Source organism: Lygodium microphyllum, chromosome 26 (genome assembly GCF_053477565.2).
Source record: "Lygodium microphyllum isolate KBCC chromosome 26, Lygodium_microphyllum_v1.1.10, whole genome shotgun sequence".
In the NCBI taxonomy this organism is placed as follows: Eukaryota; Viridiplantae; Streptophyta; class Polypodiopsida; order Schizaeales; family Lygodiaceae; genus Lygodium; species Lygodium microphyllum.
In genome coordinates, this window is record NC_141160.1 from 90,830,380 (window position 1) to 90,845,525 (window position 15,146).

General features: G+C 43.7%; 1 protein-coding gene across 1 annotated transcript in view; it reads right to left on the bottom strand.

The window, feature by feature from the left end:
* Positions 1 to 11,273, bottom strand: part of LOC148013529 (uncharacterized) — an 80,549-nt gene extending 69,276 nt beyond the window's left edge. The window contains exons 1-2 of the mRNA XM_087668014.1: positions 11,142 to 11,273; positions 8,589 to 11,055 (exon numbers count right to left, since the gene is read on the bottom strand). Coding sequence (XP_087524140.1) covers positions 8,589 to 10,744 — 2,156 coding nt within the window. The 5' untranslated portion in view covers positions 10,745 to 11,055; positions 11,142 to 11,273. The remainder of the gene's footprint in view (positions 1 to 8,588; positions 11,056 to 11,141) is intronic.
* Positions 11,274 to 15,146: the final 3,873 nt, after the last annotated feature.

Genomic DNA, 15,146 nt, shown 5'->3' on the forward strand with positions numbered 1-15,146 from the left:
TTTGTGCCTTCTTTTACCTCTTCTGTTTTGCAATATACTGGTAGAAATCATGTGGAAGAAAGAGTCCAATCTGTTGACTACGGAAAAGGTCCTCTAGAGGACCAATTCTTGTATGTTAACACATGTCGCGGGGATTATAAGAAAAAGCCAGGTAACTCTTCTTCTGTCCTTCCTTCTTTTCCGTCTACTTCACATAATCAAAATGAATTTGGTGTTACTTTCACTTTATTATATGGTGTATCATCATCTTCACAGTTTCATTTTCAATCTTTAAATGATAAAAATGAACAAAAAGAATCTACACCTCACTTTCAAAATCCACCCATCCCACCACATTCTTCTGTTGCTTCTCCACTTCCACTTACACCATTTACATTTCCATTTCAAACACCTCATGTCGCACCGCACATCGCACCAGGGGGTTATGGAAACATAGGCACATCCTTTAGGACCTCATCCTTCCCTCAACCGGGTGATATTCCAGCTACCTCATACACACTTTCGGTATCATTGCAGCCTGGGTATCCCACTCAGTCTCTCCTGAGTGTGGATCAGTTACCTCCACAGTTTGCCTCCATGGCATTGCCTAGTGGACCTTCTGGTCATAATGCTGTGTCCCAGCCTTACTTTGGACAAGGCTACTGTGTCCCAGTGCCTCCGCCTACACCAGCACCTTATGGAAACATTCATGTTCCAGTGCCTCCCCATCAATTGGCACTCGTTGGACACTCAGCCTACTTCTGCCTACCCACCTCCTCCCCCTCCTTCTTACTCTTATCAGACACTCTCACCTCCATCTTTCCCACCATCATCTTACTCCACCCACCCGACACCTCATGATTCTAGCTCATCTTCTGTCAAGAATGCATTTAATGATAAGACTCGTTTTTACGGGTCAAACTTTACTACTTAGTCGAATTTGATGAGACATGTCCTTGATTCACAGAACCTATGGGAACTAGTGCAGGGGTTGGAACCCCAACCCGATCCCCCATTTGTTCCATACGAGGTCGTCCACTCATGGAAGGCTAGGAATGCCTCCGCTATTGTCGAGCTGATGCAAGGCTTATTGCCAGAGTTTCATTCTTAGCTTCAACATTTTGACTTAGTGTCAGAGCGATGGGCACACTTGACTAACCGCTATGCGGCTCGAGATAGGACCCGTCATATTAATCTTGACTATGAGCTTCAGCTTTTCAAAATCACTAACCGAGATGACTTGAAAGTCAAGTTGGCTGAGTATCGGAGTCTCCTCGCTGAATTCTCCACTACGGGGACTCCCAAGTCCTCTGACGATCAGGTCACATTGTTCCTAAATAAACTCCCCAAGAAATACTTTAATTTTGTAGAAGGAATAGTTTCAAAGCCTACCATGCCTACATTCTATGAATTTGAGTGTCAACTGTTGCATTACGCACGGTTGTTCGATCAGTTTCATATGAATTCCTCTTCAGAGGGGGCTCTTGTTGCTCATTCTCAAAAAGGGCAACAAGGTAAGGGCAAACCAAACCAAACCTCCACTCAAAATCAAAATCAAACTCAAAAGCTAAATCAATCTAGGGATTCTCAAGAAAACTCCCAATCGCAACTCAAACCTGGATGGTAGAATGTACCTAAAAAGAATAGGTATTATCAACATTGTCAAAAGGCCGGTCATTTTGATGACGAGTGTCAATCAAAGGCACGAGGCACAGCACCAAAACCTAAATCTCAGACCCCCGCCCCTCAATCGGACAACCCCCAGCAGGGAAGGCAGGGTGATGGCAAGGGGCAGTTTAAAGGTCAGACTCGCACTGCCATCGCACAATCATCTCAGTCAACAACATTCTCAACTCCAGAGGGCTTGTCTAACTGGTCTGCAGAGGCCCATATCGTCTCCATAGAGACACCAAATACGAGTCTCGTCCACATCTGTGAGTTGCCTCCCAATAAGGTTACTGCAGAGGCCCACTCGTCACAGCCGAGCACTTCAGTTCCAATTTGGATTGTGGATAGTGGAGCTACACATCACATGACTCCTATAGAGGACATTTTCCGTACCTGAGCCCCTGCAGCCGGGCGGGTCCGTGTAGGAAACAACTCCTCGGTCAAGATTCAGGCTCAAGGTTGCGTTAGTTTTGCTGCTGACAAGGGTCCGGATCTGGCTTCGCTGGACAATGTATATCATGTCCCTCAGCTTGGGGTAAACTTGTTATCTGTTCAACAGCTTTGCCAGCTTTGCTGGTTGGGGCGAGCAATTTTCTTTACAGTGACCACAGTCGAGGTCCTTAACTCTCTGACTGGTTTAGTGATTGCTCACGGTGAGACACAGCCTAATGGCCTATACCATATGACACACTTTCTGACCGAGCCGACCGCCAAAGGCTCCGTGTTCCATAGCTTCCAGGCCTTAGCCACATCTCGGGAGCCTACACACAATGAGCTTCTTTGGCATTTTCGCTTAGGGCATCTTGCTTATGACTCACTTTATGAGTTGTCATGCGGTCAGTTGGTTAAGGGCCTTCCACGCCTGAAGCTAGCTCGAGATGCCTGTAAAGCTTGTCAACTCGGGAAGCAACACCGTACCCCATTTCCTCAGCAGTCTACACATAGAGTTGAGGAGCCTCTTAGATTGATTCACGTTGATCTTTGTGGACCGACATCCACTACTGCTTTGAACGGCACGCTATACTTCTTTTTTGTAGTGAATGATCATTCTTGATACATGTGGGTATACTTCCTCAAGCATAAGTCACATGCTTTCACATATTTTTCTGCTTGGGTACGACTGGTTCATAACCAGACTGGTCGTCATGTTGGGTGCACGAGTTCTGAGTTTCTACAGAAGCATGGCATTTCTCACCAGCTCACCTCTACCAACTCCCCCTCTCAGAATGGAGTCGTAGAGCGTAGGAACCGCACAATCATGGAAAGCTCTATGCTGTTCGCAGCAAAGCTTCCTGAGTGCCTTTGGGTCGAGGCTGTTAACACTTCAGTGTACATCCTCAACTGGTGCCCGACTATGGCTCTTTCTCAGAAGACCCCGTATGAGGCATTTTTTGGCTCTCGGCCTGTTATTTCCCATTTCAGAGTCTTTGGGTGTCATGCTACACACACATGCCTGATGACAAGATAGGAAAGCTTACTCCCCGAGCTGATCTCCTTATTTTTGTGGAATATTCCTCTAAAACGAAAGCCTATCGTTTGTTCAATCCTCCAACAAACAAGGTGATCATTAGGTAGGATGTCGTCTTTGACGAGAGGGATATTGAGCAGTCTTCTGCACTGGATTCCAATCCGCTTCCTTCTTCCACATCATCAGATATCATGCTTACTGAGACTGGTCTACTTCTCGCTCTTGACATTCCCGCAGTTTCTTCACCTCCCAGGCCCCCTTCGCAAGACACGTTACCTTGTTGGTACCAGCAAACCATGCAGGATCCGGGGATCCTACCACCGGATTCCACTCTAGAGGGACCTAAAAGATCTACCCAGCTTGCTCCTCATACATCATTTGCATCGCTGATTACATAGTGCATTCTGAGCCAATTACCTAGCAAGAGGCTCTTCAACACCCTCAATGGCGAGAGGCCATGGAAAGGGAGCTAGAGAGTATTGACCGAAATGAGACTTGGACATTGGTGGATCGTCCGAGCCACAAGAAAGTCATTGGGACAAAGTAGATTTTTCGGACAAATTTAAAAGCTGATGGGACTTTAGACAAGTACAAGGCTTGCCTTGTAGTGCAAGGGTTTCGACAGAAGCACGGCATTAATTATGAAGAGACCTTTGTCCCTATTGCACAGTTGACTTCCTTTCGGTTGCTACTCGCGCTCGTTGCTCACCACGGCTGGTCGATACATCAGATGCATGTCAAGAGTGCCTTCCTAAACGGATACTTGGAGGAGGAAGTCTATGTGGAGCAGCCACCGAGCTTTCCCTCAGGGAACCCTAGGGATACGGTATTCCGCTTGCAAAAAGCTCTTTATGGGCTGAAGCAAGCGCCGGGTTTCCATAGAATGGATGAGTTCTTACAAATTCATGGATACCATTCTACCCCTTATGACCCGAACTTATATGTTCGATCCACTCCAGAGGGGGTTAGCTATATCCTGCTATATGTTAATGACTTACTCATCACAGGTTCAGATTCTGCTGCCATAGCGGAAATTAAGGCTAAGCTTAAAGCTACATTTCAAATGACAGACCTTAGTTTGTTGTCTTATTTTTTGGGAATGGAGATAGTTCATTCTGAAGGATGTATTTTTGTGTCACAGCAGAAGTACGCACTTCAGCTTGTGGAACAGTACACTTCGGATCAAACACAGCCAGTGGCCAGGCCTATTGATCCTACTATCCACTTGTCAAAGGATACCCTAGGACAACCCTTTGATGCACACACCTATCGTTCTGTTGTAGGAAAACTTCTTTGGCTAATTCACACTAGGCCAGATTTAGCTTACTCAGTTAGCATATTCAATCAGTATTTCACAGCACCTGGGATGTCACATTGGATTGTATGTCTTCGTGTGTTGCGTTATTTGCGGTGTATTTTTTCTTATGGCTTGACATATGGTTTTGGTTCATGTTTACAGGGGTACACTGATTCTGATTGGGTAGGAGATCCTGACACCCGGCATTCCCATGGCGGCTACCTCTTTACCTTGGGCACGGCTCCCATTTCTTGGTCCAGCCATAAGCAAGAGACGGTGGCGGCTTCCACGGCCGAGGCTGAGTACCGGGCTCTCTTTAATGGCACCATCGAGGCCATCTATCTGAGGAGTTTACTGGCGGTGCTTCATTTTCCATGTGACTCTCCCACAATTGTCTACTGCAACAACCAGAGTGTCATTGCCCTTGCGGGCAATCCAATCATCACACCACGGACACGGCATGTGGAAGTCCACTTTTACTTTTCCAGAGAGCAGGTTGAGCTAGGCACTATTCACCTAGAGTTTGTGCCTTCATCAGATAATTTTGCAGATATCTTGACCAAAGCGGTCGACCGGCCGGTTCTTCAGTACCTGCTACCCAGGACCAGCTTGGGTACACCCTCCCCTACTTCTTCAGCTTGACGAGCAGAGGATGCTTCCCTTTTACTTTCCCTTCCAATTTGAGAGGAAGCGGCTCCTACTCTTAATCGTGACAGTGATGATGCTTACAGTTTTTTAGACATTATATTCACTTATTCTTTTGTATTGTATTATGGGCATTTGTAACTTCATCCGCACTATCAGGATGACCTGATTGTAAAAGGGCACTTAGACAAGTGAACACTTCCCCTGCGAGGGCACTTTCCCAATGGCACCGTTGCATAGCACATTGCATGAGCATGACATCTTGCATCTCCCTTTGCATTACCCTATGCATTGGCATTCTGTTCATGTTAATATGCATCTGTATGCATTTATCCATTTTCGGTCTTTTGGAGTAGTCGACTCTAGGATCCACCATATTCGTAGCATAACACATGGCAGTTCTCCTAAAGCCAGTTTCTCTACTTGCTTGCTTAATTTGCTTGTCTTACTAAGCCCACCATTTTTTTTTTGTCTCTCACATATTCAACACATGATTGGCACATACACTCACTTTTATCGTCCTTAGGCACTTATCCTCGTCAATGCGAGGGATTGGCTTGCTAGTTTTGTGAATAACTTGGGTTTAAAACTCTCTTTATCTTTTCCTATCTATCACTTAATCGGCCGTTGCCCCTATATTACTTATGTATTTTCAAAACACTTTTTCAAAAAAAACAAAAACAAAAAAACAAAAAAAAAAACAAAACAAACAAGTCTATTGTTGATTCCATCCACCTTTGTAGACCTTGGTAGGCCCTTGGGCAGCCGACGAGCACCCTTGGTCTGATGCCCTGACCTCTCTGGGGTGATCACTTGGGCTCCCTTGGTAAGATATCTATCACCTCTGTAGTCTTGGTAGGCCGCTGGGCAGCCGATGTGCACCTTTTGTCCGATGCCCTGGCTGTCAGAAGTGGGGCAGCGGTGGAAGCATAAACATGTGCTGAAATAAACTGCTGAAACACAAGACAAAAAGAGAAAAGAAAAGAACACGATACAGATGAGAACTCAGATGTATGCACGGGAAATGGAATCCATATATCTGAACACGAGACAGTCGCATACAACAGTGAGTCACTAGCTGCGTGGGCACTGGCACTGGCTCCTCTCTCCACAGAGTCTGCAGATGGTGAAATGAAGTGACTGACTGAGGAGGAGCCACTAGGTATATAAAGACTGAAAAAGTGGGGAGCAATAATGCTAGTCGGACAGCATTAAAGCTGGCCGACTGGTGCATGAAATGCTCTACTGGCATAAAATGCCACACCAAAAAAAAACCTAAAATACCTAATAAAAATGCCCAACCCAGATCAAGCTCAGACTCACACATGAGCTGACAAATACTCTGCTAACACTGGCTGCTTTGGGATGGGACGCCTTAGGATAAATCAAAATTTAGGTTGGCCTACTTTTCTCGCCCTATTTTGGGCCTGAGAGGAGGTGTTATGCTAAGAAATGCACTTAGCCACTTAAACAGCCCCAAAACATGCTTATTTTAGGCTTATTTTAGCCAAAACCCTAAAATGGGGAGCGGATCAAGAAAGTTAAGTGGGAGAGGATCTAGAACCCTAATTTTCTATAAATTGGCAGCCAGCCCTCCACTCTTTTACAATCTCATTTTTGCAGGTTTCAGGTGTTACCAACTTGCTGTCCACACCTCGGTCATAGAGGACATCTCAGCCCTTGCTGTCCATCACTGTTCCCTACAGTTTGGCGCCTATTTCCAGCCCTCCACACGCTGATTGCTGCTGTTTCTGCCTGGCGACTGACTGTTGTTCATTTGCACTGCTGTCGTACAGCCTGCCACGCCAGCAAATTGCTGCGTTTGCAAGCTCCAGCTGCCGCCCTGACAGTTTTCTCTCTTCTGTCTGCAATCGCTGCAATATTTCTCTCTCCTGCAGACTGTCCTACCTGCGTTTTCAATCTTTCTCTCCTACAGGCTCTGTTTTTACTATTTCTCCCTCTTGTAGACTGTCCTGCCTACGTTTTCAATCTCTCTCCTGCAGGCTGTCCTGCTTGCGTTTTTAGTCTTTCTCTCTCCTGCAAGCTCCGTTTTTAGTCTTTCTTTCTCCTCATTGCTAGCTGCATCAAATCCAGCTTTTCATTACTACGTTTGCTGGTGTTCGACACCCGGAGGCTACCTTGCTGCGACTCGGGATCCGTTCGGAGTACTACATACTCTCCAGCTCATTATCCCTGCCCTGATCCTAGAGATATAGGAGTTTGAGGTTCAGTATTCATTCACTGTATAGTGTGTTTGCTGCATGAGCATCGTATTATTAGTAGTCATATCATTTCATTTATTCACTGTGTTCATTGTCTCTGAGTTACTCTAACCCTAACCCTAACTGTGTTCTTTTTATCAGTCTGTGCTTTGTCATATGGTTTTTGTTTATGTTTCTGTGTTAGGGTATTTTTCTTGACACAATATGCGCTCTTGACTCATTAGATCGTCTTAACCTTCTCACACGAGTACTTCCTTTTAAGAGCAAACATTGTCAAGGAGAAGACAGCTTGTATTCTGGCACTGACATACATGGAAAATAGAAAAAGTTAATTATTTAAATCCTGTATCCATTCCATGCCACAGGTTGACAGGTTGACAGGTTGACAAGTTGTCAGACCAATTATCAGAAAATGTGCACTCCTAATTGAAAATCAGAATCTAATGGTTTTAGCTAGTAAACAGAGCAGTTATTGTAAGAGAATGAGCTGCAAGTCAGGAACAAGAAGTATGTTAGGGTGTTTCTGATATATGACTTTCCAATGTTTCAGAAAGTGCATGGGAGCATAAGACTTGCTGTTATTATACCAAAAACAATAAGCAGTAAATCAGTGAGAACTATGTGCAGCCCAATAAGAAGCATGTATTTAGTGAAACTAAGCTATACTTTTTTGGCTGCTTGATAGTTCTAAGTTTGTCAACAGGTCCTTGATTAAAGTTCCACGGACTTCTCCAACATACTGTATGTTACAAATAACTTAGGAGATGGTCATGCCCAGGCTAGGTTATGGTGAACTGTGACCCTTCAACTTGGTCCTATTTTTGGCCTTCTGAGTGCGTGGACCAGCAGTCTTATCTAGAACTGTTAATACCATGTATGTGCTAAGAACTTAATTGGCAGCACTCAGTTCAAACAGATGGAGCATCAATATGTGAGGTAAGAGCTCTTGCTGAAGGTACTGTCTTCATTTTAACAACATAGACATTACATTGTTTGACACATTTAAAACAGCATTATTCAATATGTTTTCTACAATTATGGCAAAATGGCATACAAAAAAGCATCCAGATCCCAAGTTTTTGAGTTTTGCCAAATTTAAAGGAACTGAATATGATCGAGACTTTAGCAGACATGCAGCAAGAACCACCTAGTGACAAAGGGACATACAAAAAAACATCCATATTCTAAGTTTGTGGCACACGAACTAGGCAGTTTAACAAGATTGAAAAAAAGCTGACTGCTACATTCTCTAAAAGAAATAGTGCATGCAAGAACAATGATCATTATACTTATGGCAGTGGCATCATACCCCTCCTCCACAAAGCTTGAGAAAAAGTTGAGCTCAATGGATTCTGAGAACACCATTACACAGGCTTGAGGATGGAAATGTAGAACACTTTCCAGACCTCGTTGATATCTCACAGTATACATCCATGATGGCATTGTCCAAGCCATAAACACTCGTACTGAGCAATTGTTCAAAGTTAGAAACTGATCAAGAAACTCTGAAAATGACAAAAAAGGATCCAGTCCAGGATAGAATCCCCATTTCCTCCGATCACCTAGTTCAGGTTTCAGTTGCCCCTTTGTGTCTGCACCAGGTTTTGTTTCAATCTCATCAGTAAGCATATCACTATTTGTCAAGTCTGAAGCCACCTTGGCAGGTTTCAGTTCAACAGAAGCTGCATCTAAGTACAAAATTGAACTTGGTCTCTGTTCATGATGTGCAATTTTTCTTTCAGGATTACTCACTTTCTGGAATTCCTTATCAACCATTTCTTGCTTCTTAGTATCACGATCCCCATACCTTTGAAGCAACTCTAATGCCTCACCTCCTGCAGTAACACTTGTTATAGAATTTGACAGCGTTGACTGAGCTGACACTTCAAGGATGGATCGCTCAGCTGCATTTGTTCCAGATGCCCGCTGGCTGTCTAGCACTTCATGCATCTCACCAATTGATGCATGTTCTTTACTTGAAGTATTTTTGTTTTCTTTCATATGCTTCTCCTGCAAAGATGGTAAATCTCTAATGCTAATCTTTGCATCTGTTTGATCCGACTCAGTAATGAGTTTCCCATCCCTAGTCTTCCGAAAACCCTTTAAGATAGCTCTATCACTTGCAGTTAGACCATTGGGACCAAGTGTATCTGGATCCTGTAAAAGTGGATTAGTAGCAGGGTTCAAAGGATCTAGCGCACCTTTGCTTGACCTTTCTTTCTTGTTGGAATCACCTTTGTTGAGTCTTTTCCCTAGAGTATCAATCCACTGCTTGTTTCTACCCTTCTCAGTCTGTAGAAGCAAGGCATCCTCTATTGCTGTCACTTCTTCTAGTTTGTTACTAATGTCTTGGTCTAAAAGTTCATCATCAGAGCTGAAGATCTGTGAGTCAATGATGTGGGCATCAGTTAAAAAATCAGTATGACTTTGTCTTGTAGATGAGTTTGTGACTCCCTCTGGATTTCTTCCATCTCGTTCCAACACTTGAGGAAATGGGTACTTTCTCTCTCTTGTCCTTCGGGCAACTCCCAATAGATGATCCCACATAATGCCAGCCTTTCTGTTGTTGGCAATCGTTCTAGACAAATTACTCACCACTTCATTACTTCTCTCCAAACCTTCCAAAGGATCCCATCTTGGAATAGTCTTTATTCCATCCAATCTTTGAAGAAACTTCATTGTCTTTGTTTGTGAATGCTCAACCTTTGCATGACTGGTTTGCACTATAGCTACATCTCCTTTCACCTCTTCATCCACATCCACTTTGTCAGCAACCACTGTACTGTCCTGTGGAACTTTGTCACCCAATTTCTTTCCTTGAAAAGCTTTCTCAATTGCAGAATATGACAATAAATCGTCTGATGAATATCTGCTTGACTCGCTTGCATCAACTTCTTTTTTTGCTGGCTCTTCTTGTTCTTCTTCTGTTTCATCCTCGTTGTCTCCATCATCTTCATCCATTTCATTGAATCCTTCTACAGCATTGTTGTTAGCATTCTCAAGCTCATCTATGTCCAGCTCAGTACCAATCTCCCCATCCTCGTCTAATGTGTCTTCATCGACATCATCATCATGATCGTAATCCCCCTCCAGAGAACTATTTCGTGCTTTCATCACCTCAAATTCTCTTGAAGAGTTTGTGCTAAGCCTGCCTGCCTCTCCTTTCTCATCAAGAATTGCCCTTTCTGTAACACCATGATTTGACAATGCATGTGCATCATGTCCCCCTTCTGTATCAGTAGGCAATTCAGTGATAAGGCGCCGTCCCAAACTGAACTCGCTAGAAGAGCCAAGTTCTGCTAACGAGGGGCCTCCAAGCTTAGACTGAAGGAATGCAACAGTGAACAAGAGCAGGATTACACCAAGGAAACCCAGAAGATGCGCTTTCTCTTGGTGGACACGAGGAGAAGCAGAAGAAGACCTGAAGGACCTGGCACGAAGGCGAGACTGCGAGCGCTTGAACATGGTGCAGGTTTTGCAGCATTATCTGTGAAATCTGTCTGTTGCAAGAAGACACTCAAGACTGTGTAATTAGTCCCAATGGCGCACTCCCCATGCCCATTCCAAGCCTGGCTTCATGAGGAAACATCAAATATTTGGATTCTGGTAAGCACTTCAGGGTTTCCGCACTTTCTTGTCAAAAAAGGCCCACCTTGATGCATCTGCTGATAAACCCTAGCCCCGGCAAAAGATCCCTGTGTGGTGTAAGCATCATCAAGGTTGCACGATGACGTTTCGAAGCAGATCGAGCTCATAATGCATGAGATTGGGAAAACCTGGCAACAAGAAATGATTAGCCTAGATGCCCATAACCTCATTCACGGCATAGAAACAAGCATGGCGTCAGCGATCATTAAAATACCGGAGAACTGGATGATGGATCCGTTCGAGCTTTGGCACCAAACACAAAGTAGGATGATGGTGACGCAGACCAACTGACATGGACGACAGTCCAGTCGGTTTTCTGCAGTGCACTGTTCACGAAAAGAAAGGCGCAGAGGTAAAACCTTCAAGTTTTTCTTTTAATAATGCGTGGACATTTCAATTTTCCATTAGTAAAATAAAATATTCAGCAGTGCTGTTACCTGTATACATCATGGCTCTCTACCATTGATCGGAGTTTCTTACGAAACATTTTAAAAACCCATTGACTTGAGATATGATCGGAGTTTCTTACGAAACATTTTAAAAATCCATTGACTTGAGATATCCTCTATTGGTTTGCAGAGAGGTTAAAAACAGCCTTGTCTCTGTATAGCCATATATACTTGAGAGTTATTGCCCTTAGTGTGTTTATTAGGATCATTGTAGCTTCATCTCTTCCTATGTGTTCTCCAAAAAGTGCCATCCTCGTGGTGATGTACTCATTGAGATTAGCTCCCTTTATCCGCCTCTTAAACGCTTTCCCAACTAGTCTGATTTTGATGCAATCCCAAAAGAGGTGGATTGTTGTTTCTTCTTTGCTCCTGCACCACACACAAAATGGGAAAATCTTAAGGATCTTGGACATCTCCTCTTTGATTGGGAGCTTATTCAAAGTTGTTCTCCATAGCAAATTGTTGAGCTTGTTCAATTTAGTTGTCTTCTAGGCCTACTTTAGTCTCCTCCTCCAAGCTTTCACACGAGTCATAGGGAAGTCCTTCTTCCAAACTGCACGGGTCTTCAAGGCCATCTAGGTTGACAAGCCTATGATTGGTCGACCCTTCTTGCACTACCAAAGGCTAGTTCCAGTTTTGGTTACTAGGTACTTTGCCATGTGGTCATCTTGTGAGACCATTAATGTAGGGAATCTTGCCCTAAGTCTACTAAGAAATTAGAGGAACTATTTCAACTCCTAGTCTATTAGTTTGAAGTGCCCCTTGATCCAAATTGGGTCTTTCTAGTCATTCAATGTAGGGTCTCATATATTGCTCCAAATTCTCAATCCTTTTGGTGTATTCTTTTTGCCATATTGGGCTTCTCCAGCACCAGAGCATGAGGGGGGTCATAGGGAAATGGGGAAAGCCATATGTTCAAAAGAAGAGGAATGTCACCCTTCTTCAAGGGTTCCTCCATCCATTGCAAGTCTTTGCTTAGGGCACTCCAAGCTTTGATAAGTTCTTGTGCTATCTGGGATTGGGAACTTTTGACCTTGAGGTCACCTTCAAGTTTTAGCAAATTTAGAATACATGTAATGCAATGTGAGGTTATAACCTATATTTGGAATATTTGCCATGCATTTTACGAGTAGTGTGTGTGAGTGGAGGGCCCCTAGACCACACACATGAAGTCATGTTTTAGAGAGGTTTCCCAATAGCCCTTTTTAAATGATGCCTCAAACTGTGCAAATGCATGGGTTGTTATCTTTCCCGTGTTTAGAAAGGATGTTAAATGTAAAATCTGGAGTCCTAGCATGTTTTTATATCCTTTTATATGTTTTGACCTACTATAACCTGTAAATTCTTGAAACAAACAAAATGAAGCTCCAAACTTTTCCAAATTTGCAAAAGTTATGAAACTCTCCACCAAGCCCTATTCCTTTCTATTTTTACCCCACAAAACTTGATTGTGAGTTTCAAAAAGGGACGGTGGGAAGCCGCTCTTACTACTTTTCAACCAACTAGTGTTCCTTTGCTTTGCGCTACATCATGAGGGAAACGTATTCCTCTCTCTCTCTCTCTCTCTCTCTCTCTCTCTCTCTCTCTCTCTCTCTCTCTCTCTCTCTCTCTCTCTCTCTCTCTCTCTCTCTCTCTCTCTCTCTCTCTCTCTCTCTCTCTCTCTCTCTCTCTCTCTCTCTCTCTCTCTCTCTCTCTCTCTCTCTCTCTCTCTCATGAGCATGAGCATGTTCGTTATGGGTCTAATTGAAACCCTACCTATTGAATCTCACTAGAATCAAGGGAATATGTGCACCTTAACTATGCCAAAACTAGGCATGATGCTTGGCTTGATTTTCTAGCACATTGTGAGATTTCTCTCTATCAATCTACAACAAGAGGAGGAGGTGGGGATGTTGAAGACATGGATGTAGTTGATTTGTTGTCAATTGTGTTTTTGATAGTTGCATGTCAGTATGTGTCGATATGTCTCATCAAGCCAAGAAGAGTCTTTGTTTCGATTTTTGATTGCATGAAGTCAAGGCTCCATTGCCACATAGGTCCCCAATAAAAGTGGCTCATGTTCCCAGGTGTCTCTTGCTTTGATGACCCTCCCTACCTCCCTCTTTTTTTATTAACTTAATAAATAAAAATGTTTATAAAAGGAAATCTATGTTTGTGTGTGTCTCTCTCCCCTACCAAGTCACTTCATCTATCCATTTGATCGTCATTGTCACTACCACTACCCTATTCACTTGGATAGTTTTGTACGTCGCACATTAGTTGCATTCCCTTCTCTTCATTAGATCATCCTTCATGATAACAATGTCCCCAGCCTAGCCATGCCCCTATATTATTATTTTTCAATATTCCCAAAGCTAAGTATGTACGCAGCCCTCCCAGAAGCAAATATGAATGGTCATGTATGGGGCAATACTAAGAGTGTAAGATTAACTATTGCAGTAATATTAGACTAGTTGCACTTATATTTTCAAATTGATGTGTGCCTTCACAGAAGAGAACAACTTTGGCTGCTTAAATATATTTTCATGTTGCAATCTCACAACCAATCCTCTTTGCATGTATTTTGGTGTGCCTTCACAAAAAGCAACAACTTTGGTGTGGTTGAATACTATCTTTTGTTTTTCATTTTCTTGTCATAGAATGATTGCAAAAATGTGATGCAGCTATTGCAAGCTCTCATGCCGCAACTCAATTTATCGAGGTAAAGGATGGGGTGGAGATTAATGGGATGAAATCAACTAGTGATAGGATTGCATTTGTGAGGGGAGGTACGCAACTGCATAGTCACTACAAACAATGCACCAATATAATGTAAGAGCTCTCTCTCTCTCTCTCTCTCTCTCTCTCTCTCTCTCTCTCTCTCTCTCTCTCTCTCTCTCTCTCTCTCTCTCTCTCTCTCTCTCTCTCTCTCTCTCTCTCTCTCTCTCTCTCTCTCTCTCTCTCTCTCTCTCTCTCTCTCTCTCTCTCTCTCCCCCACACACACACACACATTGACTACTTCATGCTACCAGCAAAGTCCCCAAACTATACGTTGCGGCCCTTCTTGTCTGGCCTTGCCCCTGCCATAACCCTTGTCTGCCTGCCTATCACCATTTTGTCAAATCTCCAACTTTTATGGTAACTCTCACCTACTAGTACCAGCTTGCATAGGCCAACCAACCTTAATGCCACACGTTGAGCCCACTACATAAGTTGCTCCCAAGCCCATTGTTATCTTGTTGTAGTGCCACTAAACCTATTGTCCTCTCTCTAGCATGCTCACTTGCCCAACCTTGTTTGCTCTGTCTACTTTATCGTCTTGTCCTACGTGGACTTACCAGGTATACCCTCTCCTATTATGTAACATGTGGTCCTTACCCCCTTTGCTCTCCCCTATCCACCCACATTGTGTACCTCTACCAATGCTTCCTGCATGCTCATTTCTTTGCATCCAGCACCAAACCTACCATTGGGTAGAGAGAGAGAGAGAGAGAGAGAGAGAGAGGACTACAAACTCGTGGTGCTACATCTCAGAGATAGTAGCCCTAACACCACCTTCACTTCCTTTGTGCTCCTAACATTCACTTGCATCTACTCCTCTCCAATATATCCCCATTCCCATGTTCTTCCACACAGCCTTCGGTAGTAGTAGTCGACAAGTGCTTATCTCCACCACACTCAGCCTTTGCTATGTGGCACAATCCCCCCTACACTCCCACTATCTATGATATGTCACACACACACACACACACACACCCTTAGGACTAATAGCCTCCAACACTATTGATTTG